General features: G+C 40.7%; 1 protein-coding gene across 3 annotated transcripts in view; it reads right to left on the bottom strand.

Moving 5' to 3' along the window:
* Positions 1 to 22,530, bottom strand: part of TRAPPC9 (trafficking protein particle complex subunit 9) — a 455,571-nt gene that overhangs the window by 424,256 nt on the left and 8,785 nt on the right. For 2 of the 3 annotated variants that reach the window (XM_063407939.1, XM_063407850.1), the window contains exons 3-8: positions 19,760 to 19,905; positions 14,926 to 15,054; positions 10,800 to 10,826; positions 9,508 to 9,629; positions 7,713 to 7,838; positions 1,774 to 1,990 (exon numbers count right to left, since the gene is read on the bottom strand). In XM_063407939.1, the coding sequence (XP_063264009.1) occupies positions 1,774 to 1,990; positions 7,713 to 7,838; positions 9,508 to 9,629; positions 10,800 to 10,826; positions 14,926 to 15,054; positions 19,760 to 19,905 (767 nt within the window). The remainder of the gene's footprint in view (positions 1 to 1,773; positions 1,991 to 7,712; positions 7,839 to 9,507; positions 9,630 to 10,799; positions 10,827 to 14,925; positions 15,055 to 19,759; positions 19,906 to 22,530) is intronic. The other variant, XM_063408027.1, reaches the window with a different exon arrangement.

The following is a 22,530-nucleotide window of genomic DNA, read 5'->3' as shown; positions in this document are numbered from 1 at the left end:
AATCACAGAATGGTTTGGCTTGGAAAGGACCTTAAAGATCATCTATTTCCAACTCCCTGCCATAGACAGGGACACTTTCCCCTAGACATGGTGGCTTAAAGCCCCATCCAACCTTGGACACTTCCAGGGCTGGGGCAGCTACAGCTCCTCTGCGCAACCTGTGCCAGGGCCTCATCACCCTCAGTACAGAATTTCTTCCTAATATCCAGTTTAAACCTACTCTTTCAGTTTGAAGTCATTCCCCCTTGTCCTGTCACTCCATGCCCTTGTTAAAAAAAAAAAACCAAAAAACCAAAAAATACATAATCTTGTCATTCTTAACTCTCTTTAAAGATCAAGCAAGAGATATTTTCTCTAACTGCTTTCCCGGCCAGCACAAGCAATAAAATTTCTAACACAAGGCACATATCCTGATTTTCAGTCTTTAAGTTTCAGACTATGAATTACTTCGTATTTGCAGCGTATCTGTGGAAAGAATAAATAGATCATCATAACATAACCTTCCTTTCAGAACCATAATGTGCAGCACTCTTCATGAAGCTTAACCTGCTTTTAGTAGTAAGCAACAGCAATAATTTTTAAATAACAGATATTTCAAGATGTGCAATACTTCATAAACTTCAACAGCCTTCCTTCTAATATCACCCATCAGCATTTGGCGAACTGTTTTAGGAATATTTACTGCAACCAAACCTTGAGAGTTTATATTTTGAGAGTCTCATTATTTTTCATGTGTGAAATGTCATTTCTATCTTAGAGTTTGCAGTGATCTTTCCATATGTCTCTAAAAGAGCCATTTCGGGGATAAAAAATGAGACAACGCACTTCAGCACAACATATGAAGGTAAAGTAAAAATGGAAGATAAACACCAATCATGTCCTTTCTGTGCTTTTTTAATTATAATTTCTTGCAGAACTTCTATAACTTCTTCTCCCAACACAGTCCCATCCCAGGCCACAGCATATTTTTCCCTGCACATTCCCTCTTCTTAGATTCTTAGCATCTTTCCACGCAGTCCACTTGGCATTTCCTGCCTCCTCTCACATATAATTTGACAGCTAAATCACAACAGTTTTAAAAAACCCCAACAGTAACCATCCACAAGAACAGCTTAGCCCATCACTTCCTGCTCCTCTCCTCCAACTACATTTAGGGAATGGTCCCCAAAACTGCTGCTGTATAAAACAATGCAAGGTTTTGGAAAGGTTTACTCAAAAGGAGCTCCAAGCAGCATTCTAGCTGTCACTGATCTAATTTGTGGGAAAATGTGACACATCTGACCCTATTAATTACATTATATGTATCTTTGTGTCTATATACAAAAATAAGTTAAAGGATTTTTAATCTTTCCTTATAAGATCAAACAGGTACAAAACCAAAAGAAATACAATTTTGTTGTATGTATGTACGAGTGTGAAAGCACTTTAACTGAAAAAATAATCCAGAATAATATATGACCTTTTTATGTACTGCAAAGCATATTATCAAAAGAAAGACATTTCTGAAAAACATAACAAACTAAGTTTTGATCAATAACACATAAATTACTTCCTGCAAACAGGAAACCACAGCAACACATTCAGCAGTGGCTTGCAGAAATTTGAAATTACTGGAACAACACTAAGAAAAAGTGGAGGTACAGTGTCAAACAACTGCTTTATCTGCTACAATTAATTTAAGATTAGGAAATAACTTTGGCACAGTACAAAATCTCTCAAGGATACTACTATGGAAAGCCAGCTAAGTGCCCAGCTATGGCAATCCACACTGACCTTTGCTGAAGTCCTGAGGGTCCAGGGAGAGGCTGTAGCCAGGCAGAGTCTCCAGCAGCAGCTTGTAGCAGGCCCTCCAGCCGGGCTCGGGGATGCTGGGGGCCGCGCACTGCATGGCCGCGATGCGCTTGAAAAACGCCGACTTGCGGTGGAAACCGATGCGCTCGTACAGCTCCGACAGGATGCTGTAACGCTGGATCTTCTCCTCTTCTGAGAGCTGCAGTCAAAGGGAAAAGAGGAAAGGACTGGTTTTTATCAAGGATTTAAAGTGCTGAGTTTTAAAGAACAAACAGGAGGAAAAGCACAGTAGCAGGCATTGGCACTGCGGAAGGCCAGGGATTTGCACGCAGCCAGGCGTGACAGCTTCTGCAGCCAGGAAAACTTAAGCTTGGCTCAACTGTTAACAAAAACTGCAAAGATGAAGTTCTGCAGCTTCAACTTTATTTGTCAGTGGAACTAAAAAGTAAACAGTCAAAACAGTCAGTAGCAGCTAAGCAACTCTACATTGTATGGAAGATACTTAACATGATATTAATGTGAATGAAAGGAGTGCACAAATATGTCAAAGATTTATTGATTTACTAAGATTTTCATCCCTTGAAGATTAAATCTAATCTTGAAATCTTGGGCTATGAAAGCCAGAAACTACTGTCTCAATTTTCATGTCTCTAATCTTGTAAACCACAGATTTTTCATTCCATGAAACCGTACTGTGATTTATACACTGTGAGAATGAATCACAGAATCATAAAATGCTTTGGATTGGAAGGGACCTTAAACATCTTGTTCCAATTTCCTGCCATGGGCAGGAATGTCTTTTTCTAGACCAGATGGCTCCAAACCCCATCCAACCTGGCCTTGAAGCCTCCCAGGGATGGGGCATCCACAGCTCCTCTGGCAAATCTGTGCCAGAGCCTCACCACTGCTTGCACAAAGCAAGTTTTGGAGGGCAGCAGTGAGTTCAATGGGAGCTTTTCCCAACAAGGTAAAAAAATAATGCTGAAGAAGCAAAACGTCACAGAAAGACACAGACCCAGATTTCTTCACTGAGTCAGGTGTTGGAACAGCCTGCCCAGGGACATGGTAGGGTCACCATCCCTGAAGGGCTTTAAAAGATGTGTAAATGTGGCACTTGGGGACATGGTTTAGTGCTAAGCTTGGCAGTCCTGAGTTAATGGTTGGTCTTGAGGTCTATTCCAATCTAAACAATTCCATGATACATTTGCACACTGCCAACAAGTGTGGTGGAATTTAGCTGAAGTCCTTTTAGGCTTGAAGTTGAAGCCAACTCAATAAGGAACTACCACCATGTGCTTCTTTAGCTTATCAGTGTACTGGCCTAAATCCCAGGTAGTTTAATTCTTTTTGCCTCTGGCCTGAATGATAATCTTGCTTCAGAGTCAGCCAGCCACTAAGAAACTGCCACAGAAACTCTGGATAATTCCTACTAAGTGTCCCAGGAACCAGCAGAGCAGTGCAGACCAATGCTGACACCTAGTGTACAGGACCTGGTACAATCAAAAGCAATAAAACCTACTTTAAATTACTCTAAAGCTGCCAACATGTTTTGCAAAGGTGTTTCGAGACAAATTTCACCCAAAAATAGCCCTCAAGGACAAGAGCAGCAACTCATTCTTCAAAACTGGAAGTATCAATCAGTGTGTTTAACTTCAGACCCTTAAAGGCTTGGACAGTCAAGGGAAGCTGCTCACCACACTGGTAGGATTTTACAGAAATTATTAGGTCTAGTAAGCAGAGCTTCAACATGTCTTTTAGCCACTTAAAACCTCATATAATTACAAAAAGTAGACTGTTCTCAAAATTCACTTCTGATTTTCGACATAGGGATATGAGACACATCAAAGAGGAGTTATCAGAGGGCACCACGGCCTTATTTGACGGTTCAAATATTTGTACTTCAGGACATAAAGAAACAAACAGAGTAGCAAAGCATCTTGGAAAGTTTCAGACAAATTTTGAAGCTGAAGCTGCTGGTTTTTTCAGAACTGACAAGAGAAGACAGTGATGAAGGAAAAGTACCACTCATCCCTAAGAAAGACCACGCCCTGTACCAAGAGTTGTGAAAAAAGGTAATTGCACCAGAGTGAAAACTGTCAGAAACCAGTGCAGCTGCACAAAACAGAAAACACTAAAGGAAAACACAGAAAAATTTTGGAGAAGTTATCAGAGTTCCCAAAAGCAATCACTCAGAAAGAACACAAGGTGTCATACTGAAGTTACCTATTTATGCCATTTTTAAGAAGTTAGAACAATAAAAAATATGGCAGCAGAGTTGAAAAGGACACAAGCACATAATCAGGAAATAAAGCAAAAAAGCTTTAAAAAACCTTATCAAAAGCTATTCTTAAATACAAGTACTGACAATGTTCACTAAATTCTTTAAGATGAGAAACTAAATTCTTTAAGATGATAAAAGATGGGCTCATGCTATTTAGGTAGACAGGAGCACTCACTAATAATTGGAACACCTATGAGAGAGGCAGCAGATTCCCAGAAAGTTTTATTTTCATCATATCTAAGACTTTACCACTGTTACATAACTTGTTTGCTTAACTGCTGTCCCCAAAGTTACTCAGGTATTTTCCTCAGCTGCAGGAAACTCTTTTTTCACAAACACAAAGACAGCAAAATTGAAATTTCCTCAGCACAAACAGTTATGTGGTAACATCCAGGAATTTAAAAGAAGAAAAAATGAGAAAAACCCCACACAGATACTCCAAGTAATTAATTCTGGGAAGATTGCAGAGGCCCTTCTGCAGCATCTTCAAACATCTTTCCTGACCTCACAAATTTATAAAAGCTTAATGCCTGTAAAGTGGCTGCAAAAAAGCCACCACCTGAAGCACAGCATCATTTCCACCTGGTTAATTTTTATTTAACTGCTCTACCACACAAAGCTACAACTGCACCTGGAAAGGAAGTTCACTATGCAGGTAATAGAGCCAGTTTTTTTCTCAGGCTTGTTTCAAGTCAGACTTTCAAAGAATGCAGCTTTTTATTTGTTTTTTAATTACTCCTTACTACATTAACATTTTATAATCTCACTTTCTCTGTAATTACATTTTACAATTTATTCCTCATAACTGGATGCAAAGTTAAGTCTTATTACCCTGCAGCTCATCAGAAAATTCCAATTACATGATATTACCAGACTGAGTATGAAAATGGATTTATGGACAGGAACTAGTTTTTCTGTTTGTAAGTCTTACACTTTAACCTGTGAGGTGTTTTTTTCTGCTGCAGAATATTGGTTGTGCTGATGCTCTATTTACCTACAAATGAAAGGCACTGTCCTACAGTTTATTCCCTCAGCTAACGCAGGATGATTCCTCCTCTTAGTCCAAATCATAAATACATCTCTTATTTGTTTCCATGCTTTATACAGTAAATCTTAAAAAGCTGTAAATACAATTCCCAGCCATACCCCTCTCCATGAAAAATGCATTTTCCAGCCCTGGGGAAAACTTTGGAAAGATTATCCTACTGTTGTTTCACAAAATAATGCCAAGGTGCTCCCCAGCCAGGCAGAGATCCCGGTCTGTACTGGCTGCAGGTTCACTTAGATGAACAGCTTAGACCAGGGCGTGCTCTTCATGTTGCCAAGCTTTGTGTTTGTGTATTATTAGGACATACTTATCAACTATTGAAGTGGCAAATGCTTTGCCATTCACTGGGTATTGGGGGTTAGGATTTTTCCTTTGCTTTCCTTCTCTCGTGGATTTTTGTCCCATCTGTTGGTAAGAGACAAGAAGGACCAGTACTTAAGAGTGACAAAAGAAATTGCCAAGGCAGGGAAAGGTGCAGCTGGCTCCTCTCTTAGCTGGGGGTTTTCTCTTTGGGAAGGGCAAAGATATTAAGAGATTTTGGCCAGGGGGTGAGGAGCTGGGCTCAGCTCCTCGCTCTCAGTGTTGGAGGAGAGACAGGCTGCAGTCCCTGAGGAAAGATTCACCACCACTGCTGGGTTCTGGCTCCTGCTGTCTCATCCTACCATGAGGAGAGCTTTGCTCATTAGATCAGCTGTTGAACTGGGACCTTATCAGCACTGGTCTGACTGGAAAGGACCCTCAGCATCTGTTTGGGTGCTTGGGAGAATCCAGGACCGTGACCCTGTCCCCTTTCCTGGAGCTGCCATGGAGGAGCCCAGCCTTGTTACACATACCAGTAAAAAACTACTACTCCTTTTTCCATGTCTTTGCCTGAAAACTCCAGATTTTCAGAGTTCTAATAATTTGAAGGGAAGGGGTGATGAATTTCTGTGTGAAGCCAGCGTGTTATTAGCCCCACAAAGATTCATCAGCTCTGAGGGCTGCTAGCAACTTCCCAGAAATGGCTTCAGAATAATCAGCAAGACAGCTCGATCAGTGGTGTTTTGAAAAAGCAAAAATATTTAATTAAAGAGAAAATAACAAACTATACAGACCAAAAGAATAAAAGCCATGCATAGTGCAGGGAGGTCCCTTGCACCTGCTGAGACACCCCAAAAAAGCCCTGAGATACTCTGTGCTCTCTCCTAGGTATTCAACAATCTAGGAGGGATTTTTGGCTTGCTGCCCAATAGAAAACAGCCACATTCCTTGAGGAATAGTTACAGAATCCAACAGGTGCCTTTGTCTTGGCACTGGGTCAATCACAGTGAGAAGAGCATAGAAGTTTCTGGTTCTTCTTCCTTAAAAGTTCAGGGGGTGAGGTTTAAAATCTTTTCCTATTGTGAGAACACCTGCTCAGGTGTGGGGGTGTACTGCAACAAAGGGGGTCACATTTTCCATTCCAAGAGAGGTTCCTGCCTTCCTTGTCAGAAGACAGCTGTCTTTCAAACCAAGATGCTGGATCTTACAGCTTTCCTCTGATAAAAAATGAAAGTTGGAATACTAGTGGTGTCAGGGAGAACAGAGTATTCTCTAATGGCAGTAACTGCTTAAGAAAAAGAAACAACAACAATATTGGAGTTTGCAGGCAACAAGAATAACAGCACCAGGACAAGAGGATGGGTGAACAAAAAAGGGTGCAGAATTTCCAGAAAAAAAACAGGTTACAGAAGAGAAGGCCTTTAGCACTACAAAGATGATGGCAATTCAGGCACTCTGTAACAAGGCTGATGATTTTTATGATACCTTATCAATTAATTATTGTTTCATTTATGCTTTGTTAGAAAATTGATTCCAGAGAAAGGTTTCTTTGCAAATGAAATAAAATATTCTACCTCCCTCATAAATCTGCTGTCCCTGTCTGGGCCTAATGAGGTTAATGGTGTGGATTTAAACTGCTCATCCTACCAAGCAAAAACTAAAAACCAGTAAGAAACCTAACAGCTTTTTATCGGTTCTTTCAACCACAGCAATCTCTCTGTGAGCAGTGACACCCAGCTTGAGACACTCTTCAAATGTTAATGTTATTTTGTGGTGTTACTGAGCACTTTCCACACAGTTCCAAACACTGATTTCCCCCCTGAATTCCTTTCTGATTTGGCTTAATTAAGACTTTGCACTACACAACAAAAATTGAGTTGATTAAGAACACTAATCAGACACTTCAGCTCACTTTGCAACAGGCCATTTGTGATTTGCTCAGGATCACTGAATGAGATGCAATCAAGAAAATTTTAAAAATCCACTGCAGAGCAGGCCCAGGCAGCTGCTTTTCCCTAGTACAGCATCACAAGAGAACAATAATGGGATTTTTTTACTTTCACAAGGGAGAAGGAGCAACAGAGTTTAATCTCATACTAAGTCCTCATGTGTTTGGATGAACTCTCAACACCTTGTAACCCAGACTCACAGATGTGAAAATCCTCAGAAGTCAAGCTCTAGTCAGAAGGAAGGCAGTGATACAGAAAATAGACTGGAGTCTCCTGAATCTAAGTAACTTTCAGGATATTCTGTCAAATGACAAGAGAAAAATAACAGGACTTTCCAACAGACCTGTCGGAGGTTGATATAAACTGCATTTTGCAGGAACTCAGAGGCTTCCATGCTCCTCTTCTGCATTGCCAGGACTCTCACAGCCTTCACACAAGCTTCCAGTTCAATCACACCAGCGTTCTTGTACTTGGAGAGGGAGAAAATTAAAATTATATTGAATATTGCACCTGTTAGATTTTATAAGCATTCCTGCTCAATACATAAATCAGCTGTGACATCCTCCAAACCCAGCATTCCTTAATGCTAATGACTACACTGTTAAATTATCAACATATGGCCAAGTGAAAATCAAGGTGTCATCTAAAATATTATTGTGCAAAGCAGCTGTTTTCAGCCTCTTCACTCACTGCTCTCATTTTGAGACAGAGCACAGCTTCAGTCTGAGAGTTCAGACAAGGAGAAAAGCTGGGAATATTGGAACCATTTGGGGTAACCTCATATAAATGGTTGGTTCTGGGTGCTGCATCTGCAAATAAATTCTACATTTACAATGCAAATATTTTTATTATTGCATCCATTTTCTCTTCAGTTAAAACAGTATTCATGATGACAATAGAAACCAATCTGAGTGTTCCAGTAATTGTTTGCAAAACCTTTGCTGTAAATGGGTGTTCAGTGATTTGGTTCACTTAAGGGCGCTGAGGAGACAATGCAGATGTGCACTGAACTGTTTGTGCTCAGATAACAAACAGGCAATTTTCCAGCCAGACAATCTGATCTGGTGATTTTCATACAACACTGACACTGGGTATTTGGTTTGGCCCACTTCCTGCTGAAGTTAAGCTCTCTTCAGGTATTTATATTTGAAAACTAATGGGGGAAGGAAAGCTCAATAACAAAATACAAGAGTTCCGCCAGCAAAGCTGTTACATATTCCTCTCTTGTGCATTTATATTAGCAAATCACTGGAGAGTGAATCTATTTTAGAAGGTGCTACAAAAGTTTTTTCAGCTGAGTGAGAACATGAAAAATATGCAGAAAAGTAAGTAAGGAGTTACTCTGTAGGTGTGGAACAGACAGGAGGTAACTGTGCTTGTCTGGAAGGGTTATAAATCAGTCCTGACACAAAGCTCTTTGTCATTTCAAGTGAAGCTGCAGTGGAGCACAGTTATTACTTGCTGAGAGCACAGTGCTTATTATAAATAATCAAAATATAAATATCTTGCCCTAAGCCCAACCAAGTCCAATAATTTTATACTCCTAGAGACATCACACTCTTTCTAGATGAGCAGCATACCCTTAAGGTGACATTAAAAAGCTGAATGCATCCTTGACAGTTATTGTTTTACTGATGGATTCTAATTTATCTGACACTATGCCCAGAACTATCACCTTTCATTGCTCCTCATCATAAATTAACTCATATACACAATTGAACTTGTTTCACTTGAAGAATCTCCCTTCAACACGGACATGAAAATGCCTGTAATAAATATTTACAAGCTTAATCTAAAGATAATTTATCGAAGAGAAATACCTAAAATTAAAAAGTGATTAAATAACTCCACTGCAATACAATTAAACTTATCTTTACTGTTGATGTGAACACTGAGCCACTATTTTCACCGTACAAAACAACTCCTTTTCTTTTCATATTATGATTTGTAGACATTAAGCTTCTTTTCCATCTCAGGCTCTGAGCATTTGCACACAAACCTAAAAACTCTTCCAGCAGAGCTGGAACCTGTTTTACAAACCTGACTGCCATGCTTGAAAAAATCCTCCAAAACCAAAGCCTCAGCCGCTTACTGTTGAAAAGAACTTCAGGTGTTTATTTAAAAATAACCAGGATTACCTTGCCATAGTAAGAAATGGCTTCTTTATATTTTTCTATGATGTCTTCAGGACTCAGGCAGTTTTTGGCACGTCCTATCTCAGCACTGGTATCTGCATTTATCCCGTTGGAAGTCAGAGCACCTAGAACAGAACAGGGTCAGAAATGAGCACAAGGACTCTTGGCAAATACTCAGTATCCAAAAAGCAAGCTAGAGTATGCTAGGCTTGACACAGAATACACAAAGTACACTTTCCCTACCCAGAAAGAAAAGAAATAATCTTTCTCTTAGCAAAAAATCATGATTTTTAGCACTTATCTGAATGTTTAGACTATGAATAAAATATAGATTGCTAAAATTATATTATGGCCACATCTGAAGAGATGGTTTTAATCTTTGAATTATTCCTTTTTCTACTTTAAAACTGTGTTTCTAAAACATACCTTAGGGGAAAAAAAAGCTCATATAAAACCATAAGAAATTGGTTTTCTTATATAAGAAAGAAGGCAAGAGACAGAAAGGGTCTATATAAGGGATAAGAATTTGAAATAGATACCAAGGAAATCTGAGGTATTAGAAAGAACATGAAAATTTTATTTTTAGAATTTGATTTTATTGAGGAGTTAACATAATAAAAGTGAAAAGACATCAAAGGTTTGGCAAGGCTCAATACCTTCTTACATATTACCTAGTCTGTAGCATTATACTGTAATTTATTTAGGATTATACAGTAATTTATTTTTCCAAAAGGTTTCTCTGTTAAGATGGCAAAAAAATTTGTGTTTCAGAGCTGGCCCTGACTGTCAACAGCCAGTTAAAAACTACTGTGAAAGGTATCTTTGAATATACTGAGAAAGCAAAAAAAGAATGTTTATTTACATACTTAAATGCTAAGGGAACTTTTTAAATAAGTTTCTTAACCTTAAGGAATCAGACCAAGCACATCTGGAAATTAAGAGCATTTTTATGGAAATGAAAGATGTTTGCTCATGATGACTGAGGGAGCATCACAACATTATAGAACTACATATTATCATTGAGATTGGTCATTTCAAAAAAAATTTAAAATCCTCACTACTCATGGAAAGAAATCCTGTTGATTAGAATTTATGGAGACACAATCATGGAACTATAGGATTTATTTTGTGCCAGTTACCCTTCAGTCTCTGTAATTTTTCAAGATTTATAGCCAAAAAGTGAAGCATCAGGGATCACTACTAGTTTTGGCAGGTGGAATAACTATCTATACAATTGCAAAACACATCAAGTAATACAAGAAAATACTTTGGAAACATGCAGGAAAATAATGTACCTGGATCAATGAGAACTTCTTGTGCCCCTAAAAGGAGGAACAAAAATGATTTTTTTCAGCCTTAAATAGACCCAGCAAAGTAAGTTCTTATAGTGTTTCATAACATCAGGCTTGAACAAAATCATCAGATTTATCAGGATTATCACTGCTATCGTGAAGGACTACCAATTACAATTCAAGTAGTCACCATATGTTAAATTTCATTTTGTTAATAAATAAATGTGAAAGTCTATAAAGTTGCAATGAGTTCTAAGACATACTAAGAAGAATTTCAGAATTTTCAGTGTATAATTTAAAGCCACATTTTTTTTTACTTTATCTTTATTGTTTTGGTTATCAAGTTTCCATTACAGTCCACTTAGTATTAGAGCCAGGACCTACAGCACTTACATCTTTTTGTGGGAGCTCATTTAATCTGCACAGTACTTTAGAATAACATTTCCAAGTAATTTTATCCCTTTTAATTGCCACTACTTTCTCTCCATCGAGTTTTCTGAATAATTGAGTCATGTCAACCCAGCAAATCAGACTGTCCATGTAAGAGTTACCAAAAGTACTGCAAAGTTGGATTACCAGGAACACCTCGTTGCCCTAAACTTTGGTTAAACATGGCAATAAAATAGTTCTTATCAAGGGTTAAGCAGTCAAAACCAATTATTTTATCAGCAAGACAGATCCTCCCTTCAAGTGATTTGCTCAAATTCCAGACAAGTGAAGCAAAGATTTAGATTTAGACCCAAATATACACCAACACTTCACTCAGGTGTCGTAATTCTGCCTGGGGAAAGAGGAAGGTCAGGCAACAAAATCAAGATCTTAGAACTCCCAACAAATAAAATCCAGATTTTGGAGAAATCCAAACCAGCTAGTGACCTAAGCATAAATCAATTCAGACTCATCTTGTTTGACATATAAATCCCATAACTGACAGACCACATCCAGATTTCCTGGCCAGGAGGAACTGAACAACTCAGAATTTGCCTTTACTCTGAAGGCTGCAGAGGCACACCCAGGAATTCGAGGGGACAGAGCCTAAACCTGTCCCCATACAAACAAAAGGGTTTAGACACCTGAAAAATCAAACCTCCCTTTTCACAGAATCACACAATGGTTTGGGAATCGAGTTCCAACCCCCATCCATGGGCAGGGACACCTTCCACCAGAGCAGATGGCTCAAAAACCCCATCCAGCCCGACCCTGAACACTTCCAGGGATGGGCAGCCATAGTAGAGGCAGAAGCTCATCTGTATTTTAAAGGTTTCTTTCCAAAGTTGCTTCTACATAAAGCAGACACCCCATTTGCTGAGCAGCCAGGTCTTGTGCTGTAGCCTAAAAATGCCAAATGATGGAAATCACAAGGGATGCCAGAGGAAGATGTTTGTTTGGCTGGATCTGGGCAGGGAACTTTATCCTGTGAAGGCTGAAATACAGTCACAAAAAGAGGTGTAATTCCAGGTACAAGAGGAAGCACTAAAGGAAACTCTCACATCTACAGGTCTCAAAATCAGGCACAAATGTCAGTTCCAAATGTGGTGATTTTTGATTTGTGAAGAATTTGGAAACCCTTTTTTTTCTGGCTTTATCCCACAGAAACATACAGTGGAATTCGTTCCCCAAATTAAGTACTGTCCTCACAAAATCAATTATAGCGAAAGAGACTACAACCAAAGGTGCAGTTTGAAAAGATCTCTAATGAAAGGCATTGCAGAGTAAGGAATAGGTAACAAAAAGAAACTTCCAGAAAACTTTATAAGAAAATGACAACACAGCAGCAGCTGTTTGGTCAAAGAGAGTTCAGCAGTTCACACCTCAAAACATAGAGATCATAACTAGAGTTAGGGAACAGTATCTAATGGGCCACAAAGTAATATTTTCCTCTGCAAAAGATGACAAAAAAAAAAACTGTAATCATTTTTTCTTCACAGAAAATTCCTTTGAAAAATCTTTTCATATGAAATTAAAACATTTTTAAATACAGCTACACTAACAAGTTTGCCAACTGGACTTTGAAATACAAGACAACTCAAATAGAGACCCAGCAATAATATACCCAAAATATATTCAATTATTCTGACAGCTATGAGTTACTTGTTACCTTCTTTATTAACCAGGAGTACCCATGACAAACAAACAGATTGCAACATCTCCTGATAAATATTCATTGAAAAGTAGACAAAGGTCACTAACCAGGTGAAATTGTCACAGCCAATGTAAAATGCTTTCATAGGTCATGGGACCAAATGCACAGATTTTAATGACTATGTATTGTATAAAAATTAGTAGTTTCTCTTGAAATAAGATAATTTTACTATCACAATTATCTGATTTCAACACACACAGTTCATAATAAAGGCAATACAAAGCAAGTGTTCACTAGATTATGACTTATAAAAAAATAGAGATGGGTGGCTGCTTTGTTTAGATGGAGGAATTAATTTTGACCACATTGCACACAAGAGAACTGAACAGCAGCCCTTAAACCCTGCTGTGTTTCAGTCCTGAGTGAATGCAAACACAGCAGCAGCTGTGCTGGGTTAGCCTAAAGGTCTGTGCAGCTCACACCAATCGAGGCATTTCCATTTCCATTTCCATTTCCATTTCCATTTCCATTTCCATTTCCATTTCCATTTCCATTTCCATTTCCCTACCCCAGCCCAGCCTCTGCTGAAAGCCACAGAGCCTTTCAGGAGCTGTCACCATGTGACAAGTGCCAGGGTATGTGACAGGCTCATCTGCACAACCACAGAGGAGGGGAGAGGATCAGTGACCATGGGCTGAACCCCAGTAACCAAATCAGAGCTGTGTGGGGAAGTTCAGCAGCCCAGTTACACCAGCAGCTCTCTGGATCCCCTCACAGACAGACTGGGGGGTCACTGTAGGGAAAGAACATCTTGGGATTGTACAAGATTCCTTCTGGGCTGCACGGCATGAGCCAAAGACAAGGAGAAGAAGGGACTGAGGCAGTTTAGGGAACAAGCATGGAGAAACAGAGGGGAGTGCATGTGTGTGTGTGTTGGTCAAAGCACCAAAAACTGGAACGGGCTCTGGGTCTCAGCCTTGTGGGCTGAGGTGCTGCCAGCAACTGGTGCAGTCCAGTGGGCAGCTCCTGGCCAGACTGAGGCTGTCTGTGTGTTCCCTGTGTGTTCCCTGTGTGTTCCCTGTGTGTTCCCTGTGTGCTCCCTGTGTGCTCCCTGTGGGTTCCCTGTGTGCTCCCTGTGGGTTCCCTGTGGGTTCCCTGTGGGTTCCCTGTGTGCTCCCTGTGTGTTCCCTGTGTGCTCCCTGTGTGTTCCCTGTGGGTTCCCTGTGGGTTCCCTGTGTGCTCCCTGTGTGTTCCCTGTGTGCTCCCTCTGTGCTCCCTCTGTGCTCCCTGTGTGCTCCCCCAGGCCTGCTGGGAATTCCTGCTCAGCTCCTGTGTGCCTGGACCTGGGGCCAGGGAGCTGCAGCAGCCTTGCCTCTCCCACACACACCACCAGATCTGGTACCTCTGGAGGACAAGGAGTTCCATGTTGTACCTGTAGGCTGGATAAAGAGTAACTCCTCCCATCTGCTTCTCCATCTGCTAAGCTCTGTTTGATGTCATCCAGTTCCTCTCTTGAGAGAAACACTGAACCTTTGGTCCCTACCCATCCTTTCCACAATGTTCACTGCATCACAGACTGCTCTCACATTTCTCCTCAACCATCTCTCTTGCAGTCCAAGAGTTTAGAAAAAGTATACTAAACCTTAAAATATATGTTGGTTTATTAGCATTTCATTAACAAAATCTATTTATTACTCATTGACTTTAGAATAGTAAAAAAACTCTGAATAATATGTACCCAACTTAATTCTTTTTAACACATGCAGCTCTGCCAGATCATATTTTATGAAAATTGTCTGCATCTCCTCCAGCAAAATTCAAACTAACACAAACACTACTAACAATCAGGTGAGAAATCATAAGCTTTGCAATTCTATGCAAAGCACGTGTTGACATTAACACCAAAAGAAGAAAAGTAACAGCAAAAATCTCAAGACCAACCCAACAAATTCTTCCCCAAACCTCTCTCCTCTGATTAATACCGTCATCTGTGCAATTTTAGAGTTAGGATGTAGGGAGAAGGTAAAACTGGAATGCCATCCTTACCTGGCCTGTGCCTGTTGCCTGCCTCAGCAGAAAGAGAACCTCCTTGAGCCCTGCGAGACCCCACTTTGCCCCCAGTGCCACCAGGGTAGTGATAGATGACGGATGCTGAGCACAACCCCTCAAGGGCAGCTGCAGAGAAAAGAAAAAAAGCCAACAGATTAGTATTTGCAAGAAGTGAAATATCCTGTGGTAAAATCCATTTACACAAAGAAAATACGCCTGAAATTGGAGGTCTAATGACAAAGGTCACAGAAAATTCTGAGATATTCCATGTGCTTTTCACCTCTGTGTTCATCCTCTGTCGTGGTTGGGGGGGGAGGTGAATTTTTCCAGGGGGATGTGGGCAGTCCAATCAGTGATCAGCTTTTCTGCTGGCACCTGGGTTGGTCACTCAGAGGTTTGGACACGCCTCTGAGGACACAAAGAGTTAAAAGCAGGAGTCTGGGGGGCTCGGCCTCTTTTTCAGATCCCGGTTTCAGCAGAGAGACGTGTGAGGCCTCCTTCCCCTGCCCAGCCACGAGGCTGGGTGGGGGAGGGGAAACACGTGGTCGGCTCAGGTAAGCCGGAGCCCCCGGGGGGGGGGGGGGGGGGGGAGAAGAGAAGGGACAGGACTGGAACTGAGCTGCCCCGTCCAGGATGGAGGGGTGGAAAACTGTAGAAGTGCCTTCTGTGTGTGCTTACCCCCTCCTCCCCCCCAAACTCCGGGAGAAGGTGCCCAGCCAGGTGGGGGTTGCTGAGCCTGGGAGTGCCTGAGCCTGCACCCTGCCGAGAAGAAACTGTTAACCCTTGCTTGGCAGAAAGAAACTTTTCTTAGACATTGATTCTCATGACTGGTGGTTTTCGGAGAGAGGGCAGCGGCCTGGGACCGAGATGATAAAGCATGATTGGAAGGAACTCGATGGAAGAATGAGAGGAGTAGCCTTGGAGCTGGACTTTTCTTGCATAATGTCAGCCATGGACTGAACTTGAGTCTCTTTTGAACATAAACTGCATTTTTGGGTGGATGCAGCTGCCCTTGCTTTTGCTACAGTGACTGGCACTTGAAGAGTTGGAGCCAGCAGAGAAGAGAGGGGGAGGGTGAGGTGGTGCCCTCTGCCCTCAGGGCAGACCTGCTCCTGGAACCCCGGCCCCTGGGTGAAAAGGGGAGAGCTCAGCATGCAGCATCCTTAAAAAGCCCTGTATGTAGTTTTGGCCTATGAGACAGCGGTGAGAGCGCTGGACATAGGAAAAAGAGAGAGTCACCTTAGCAGACTTCTCCGGGCGGTGCTGTGGGTGACATGGAAACACATAAGGGGTGGACCCGTGTTTTCTGAGGAACAGTCTGTGGTGCGAGAGAGACTCCTCTCTCCCTTGCTGAATTGAAGATTAGTTTGTTTTTGAGTGGTGATTGTTTAATCTAAAACCCAAGAGTTGGTCTTTGAAGAGTGATGGGTGGGGAGGTAGAAACTGGGAGAAGAAATGTTCTAAGAAGTTTTTATTTCTGTCTCTGTGTGTGTTTAAGAGTATTTCTGTCCCTGTTCCTATGTAATTAATAAAGTTTTGGTGGGGTTTTTTTTGTTTTCAAGATTTAAGCCTGCTCTGCTCTGTTCCTGATCACATCCCACAGGAGTTGTTAGAGAAAAAAACATATATTCATGGGTGCACTAACATCTGGCCAGTGCTAACCCATGACAACCCTCACAGCTCCCTTTGCCCCAACCCTACTGAAAGAATCTGCAGGAGTAAGAACTTGTCACAGTAGAGGAAGCTCACATGAAAAGCACTGAATCCAACTGGATGCAATTCCACAAAACTAGGTAAGATGTCAAGAGAGCTGACCAAGGTAAGAGCACTCTCTCATCATCTCCAACAGGTTCATGGCCATTGGGGGAGGTTTCTAGAGGCTGGGAAAAGGGAAACATCATTTTCTTTGAGAAGGAAGTACCACCACAGATAGATCAACATCAGCTCCCTGGAGAGGCTACACAGAAATCCTGCTGGAAGCACAGAAAGTGAAAGAAGCTGTCTGTGAACAGCTCACATTGATTTATTGAGGATAAATCAGTCTGTGGTAGCCTCACTGCCTCTTATGTGGAAATGATAAACTCAGTGGACAAAGGAACAGCAGCGGATGTTGTGTATTTTGGCTTTCAAAACATCTTTGGACATGGTTTTCCACAGAATGCTTGCACCCAAATCCAGAAGATTGGGATAGGTGGCCTATAAAGTAGATGGAAAATCAGCTGGACAGCCAGACTCAAAGGCCGGTGATCAGCCAAATGGCTGCCTGTGACCACTGGTGTCCCTCAGGGGGACAACAGTCAAGCCTTCATTAAGTGCCTGGATAATTGCACAGAGCACACCCAGAAACTTCTTGGGTGACACCAAACAGGGGGGAAGAGCAGGGCAGGCCTCCAATACAGAGAGAACCTGCCAGGCTGGAGACAGGGGCTGGCAGGGGCCTCATCCCAAAGCAGGGCTGGTGGGAGGGCATCAAAAGGGTCTGGGGACTGGAGTTCCTGCGTATGAGAAGCAGAGAGAACTGGGCTTGCTCAGCCTTCCACAACAAGAGGCTGAAGGTTGATGTTCCTACTGCCTTTAAAACACCCAGTGGGAAGTAGGGAAGAGATGGAGGCAGGTGCTTCTCAGAGCTGCAGTGACCGGATGAGAGTCAACACAAGGACACGAGAAATTCTGCTTTAAGCTTAAACAAATTTATGATTTGTGGCTGAGTTTTTTCAAATTACAATCAGTAAAATGTTAGAACAGGTTGCTCAAAGACTGCAGAACTTCCATCATTAAACAGACCTCAAATTCAAGTGGACAGGTCCCTGAACAACCTGATTTACCTGGATGTGATATAAGCAGGAGATCAGATTTACAGACTTTTCAAATTATTTGGATTGGAAGACTATTCTGGAGGTCTCTAAGTAGAATTTGAGGAATCTCGAGCCATTTAAGTTCTTGGACTTATAGAAGGGAAGAAGTGGGAGGTCAAAACGTGTTGAGGTTTTCATAGTATGTAATCTACAGGGCCATTAGGAAGATAAATTAGTTTCCATGTGGAATGAGAAAGCTAAAAGCAGAACTGGACACAGTGATTGTCCTGAAAGGGCATGAAATTGAGAAGCAGAAATTGTGCTCAAAGATCATTTGTATGGCCAATAAATAACAAAAAGCAGGTTTGAAAAAAAAAGGGAAGGAAAGAATGGAGGAAAGGCAGGGGAAAAAGAAAATCCTAGGACCTAATATGAAAGGAAATTATGCCAGTGGAAGTTTAACACTTGCAGCTTTGAGAGATATAAAGGTAAAAATCTTTCTCCAACAGTCCAGAGTGGAACCCCATAGCAAATATTTTTAAAACACCTATACAACCCAGTGAATCAAAATCAAATACTTTCCAAGGAATCATGAAAAATCAGACAATTTTTTAAGTACACACTTTACTACAGTAACACAGTTTATCCTGTTTAGGTTTCCCTAAACACATTCCTTTCTCACGTCTTATTGGTCAATTTTTGCTTCAACTTAATTCTTCCTCACACCTGACATCCAGATTTTGGTCACTAAAATCATTCCTACTTTTCACAATGCCTAAGGAAATTACAGAGGATAATTTGACTTTTCAAGGAATCATGAAAAAAATCAGACATAATTTTTTTTAAGTACACGCTTTACTACAGTAACACAGTTTATCCTGTTTAGGTTTTCCTAAACACATTCCTTTCTCATGCATTATTGACCAATTCTTGCTTCAACTTCCTGATTCTTCCTCACACCTGACATCCAGATTTTGGTCACTAAAATCATTCCTATTGTGAAAAATGCATATTATATGGCTCTACGCAGGTATTTACTATAAGTATTATGCTAGGTTGAAAAGTTATGCTGTATTAACATTTGAATAATATAGTAAATGTAGTTTTGTAATTAACGTTAAGCTTTAGTAATCAAATTAAGAACTATGTGTGTGAGATATTTTTTTTTAGCTCAAGAAAAAGAGAAGATAACCAAGAAATTCTTCGCACAGAGATAACAATTACAGAAACCCCTAAATTTTCCAGAGGAGAGGGATTTATGGCTTCCTAATCAACAGAAATAACTTCTTCAAGCCTGACTTAGACTAAAAGGCACCTGGGGGATTAACAGAAAGTTTTCGACAAGTACCAGGCAAAATGTCTTGTTTTAAATAAAATATGCATAATCATGAGGTGACTCCTCTTAAGGGGTAAATTCTCTTTTAACCTTGTCCTTCTCCTGGCTGACTTTTGTCTAGGAAGAGGGACCCAGCCCAGGCTGTAACTCTTTGCTGTTATTGTCTTATTAATTGTCCTAACTCTAAATTGTTTAACCTTTATTATTATATTTGTATTACTACTTTTTTATATAACAATTTCATTGTTATTAAACTTTCATAAATTTCTAAAACAAGCAATTGGCGTTTATTACACTACTTCTCACAACACCTAAGGAAATTAGAGAGGATAATTATCACTGCAGGGCCTGACCAGAAATGAGACTCAGGGACAGATCTGGGTTCAGAGCATGCAGGGCAGGAGAGAGCACTTTATTTACAAAAACACAGTTTTATACATTTCCTATGAGGCCCGTGGATTGGAGGATGGAATTCCCACCTCCCCATCACATTAGCCAAGGAGGCTGTCATTCAACCTCCCCTCCTCCTTGAGAAGGAATTCACAACAAGGGCAGTATTTACAAAACATCGTCCTGTGTTTATATTCACCAGCGCGAGAAACTGCACATTTCTCCTTTAATATGAACGCTGGGCAAACCAGGAAAAAAACCTCATAGCAACAGATAATGTGATTTCCTTGGGTCCAGCCCCTGAGCCTACCTCCAAGCCAGAGGAAGTCATTGACAGCACGCAGCAGCTCCACGGCCATGTGGTAATGCACCAGCGAGTCCTGCAGCATCCCCGCCTGCAGGCACAGGTCCCCCACGTGCTTCCGCATGCGGCCCTGGCAGCGCTTCTTGTAGTGTCTGCAAGAAAAGGTGCACCCCGGTTACTGCCTGGGAACGCTTAAAGTCAGCTTTCTTTCCTGCTTAATAGCAGATCAACGTTGATTTACTCTCTGCCTCTAAGCAAATATGAGTGCTAACTAAGGTAATATGCAAAAGGACCAACAATTTGAGCATATATTGGAAAAAAGCAATGTATCGCATGGTTTGGCTACACAGCATTTACACAGCTTCCAAAAAATCACTTCCAAAGCAAGGTTCCTGCAGACTACAGTGAGTATTTGGCTGCCTGTCCACAGCTGAGGTGCTGCTTTTTTGCTTTTCCACTACACCCAAAAGCTCATTGTTAAGCCAGGGTGGTCTCTCTCTCTGCCTTTTTCCTTTCCCTCAGTGGGGGATGGATTATTCTTGTGCTTCCAGGAAGCTGCTCCTGAATAAATCTAGAACTCAATGAATGCTTCCCATAGAATCCCTCACATTTTGGCTGTGGGCATATTAAAGGTGACCTTTCCAAAATTCTGCTCTGGGCCTCTGCTCTCCTCTGCTGGGACCCTCTCCACACACAGCCCAAAGGTATCAGGGGCCCAGAACCCCCTCAGACCCCTCCAGACCTCACAAACCACCCCCCGCTCCCAGCCTCTTCTTTTAAAGGGATGATGAGTGAAAAAGCACCAGCACTTCAGGCAACAGCTGACAGAGTTACTCCTCCTACTCTTTTTTTACGTGTTAAAATAAATGACGTTCTTCCCAAATGAACAGACAAAGCCTACTGAATATATTCAACACACACCTTGGGACAGCTGAAAAGGCAACTTGGGCATAAATCTGTGTGATAAAGCCACTAATCCTACTATTTTTTGGGGTTTTTTAGTGTGTTTTAGCTAAAGAAACACAACAGATGCAAAGCAAGACACACTGGACTTGGAAAATACCTCATGGTTTAAATGACAGTTCAGAACTCTGCTCTGCCAAGTCCATGAACAATCCTCCTGTTCTCCCTCCTGAAGAAGTATTCCCTGGCAAGAATGTCCTTGCACTATAATTATAAAATAGTTTTATGAGGAAGAAAATTAAATGTCATCTTGGATATTTTATTAATTTATCTATGTTACTTTCAAACTTTTAGTTTATCTGTTACTTTCAAAGTAACATTTAACTATGTTACTTTGAAAGTAACATAGATAAATTAAGATAAATTAAGATAAATTAAAGTAAATATATCCTGTTGTTGTAACAGTGTCTTCTAAGTATATACAGAGAGGTATGCAAGTTTACTTTCCACACATTACATCAAGAAAAAATAGACTCTTATTTCTTTGGGTAATTTAAACTAAAATAAAAGTCTATCAAAAATGAAATTTTGATTAGAGGGGTTTCTGCAGATGTCATTATTGTACACGTGAAGTCCAAAGAATCTGGTAAAAATACAAAGAACCATCTTGGATTGATATAATTGTAAACTTTGAGCTTTTAGGAGATGCAGTGATACTTTTTCAATTTAATTAATTTTATCAGAATAGCTGCTGAACAGGTGGCCCAGAGAAGCTGTGGATGCTCCATCCCTGGAAGTGTTCCAGGCCAGGCTGGATGGGGCTTGGAGCAACCTGGGAATGTGCAAGGGGGGGCTGGAACAAGATGATCTTTAAGGTTTGTTCCAGCCCAAACCAGCCTGTGGTTTTTTTAAAAGTTACCGAGACTATTTGAACTAAGTAACTTTAAATAAAAAAGAAACCCCAAAAAACCCTAGGGTTGCCCCCACTCCCCAGATGCTGAACTCTTATTCCCTAGAATATAAGAGGAATGCCAATGTTATGGAATGAAACCAGGTTTGGGGCAGTGGCGATTTTTTTCTAGCAAAGAACTTCCCAGAGGACCCTAGAGATGAACTGAAATGTCCCTGAAATAATCTCCATAAGGCATCTGAACAAACTGTCTTCATGAAGCCTGGAATGTAGAAATGATAAAAGGAAAAGAGGCACAGAATATATGAAATATAAGGGTAGGAATCAAGACATTCATTTATTTTCTTTAGATTTGAAGGCAGAAAGGCCAGGAGGAATGGCAAGAATCCAAACAATTGCATGTCACTGCTTTATTTGCCTTCAAGGCTATCAGTTTGGCATGGGTAGTTTACACCAAGGAGAAGCATCTTTTCAGCCACCAAATAAAGTCTTATTCCTTGCAGCTGGTTTGGAATACGGAGACTAAGAGAAAGTAACTGATTTATATGAATGGGTTACAGAAACTGAAAAAGAGAAGATATACAGAAGTACAGACAATGGCCTTATAAAAACTAAAGAGAAAAGCTATCAGAACCACTGTCATTGTGTACAAAAAAAATGGAAATAATAAAAGGAGACAAGAAATTTGTCTCCTATTACTTCTCTCCATCTAAACATTTACAAATTATTCCTGTATAAATGTTGGCACTTTTCTGACCTATCACACCATATTCACAAGTGATGTGAAAGTGTTGGCATTAAATGAATCTGTTGTTCTTTACCTTTCAGATGTGTCAGGAATTGAAATATTTGTACTTTTTTTTTCAACAAGCATGTATTTTATAGATCTTTTAAGAACAAAAACACAAGAAAATTCAAAGTGAAAGCTAAAGCTGCTCTGTATAAACTACAGAAGGGCACCAAA

This window comes from Prinia subflava, chromosome 1 (assembly GCF_021018805.1).
Source record: "Prinia subflava isolate CZ2003 ecotype Zambia chromosome 1, Cam_Psub_1.2, whole genome shotgun sequence".
NCBI classification, from domain to species: Eukaryota; Metazoa; Chordata; class Aves; order Passeriformes; family Cisticolidae; genus Prinia; species Prinia subflava.
The sequence above is the reverse complement of the archived record's forward strand: the minus strand, read 5'-3'. Positions and strand labels throughout refer to the sequence as shown.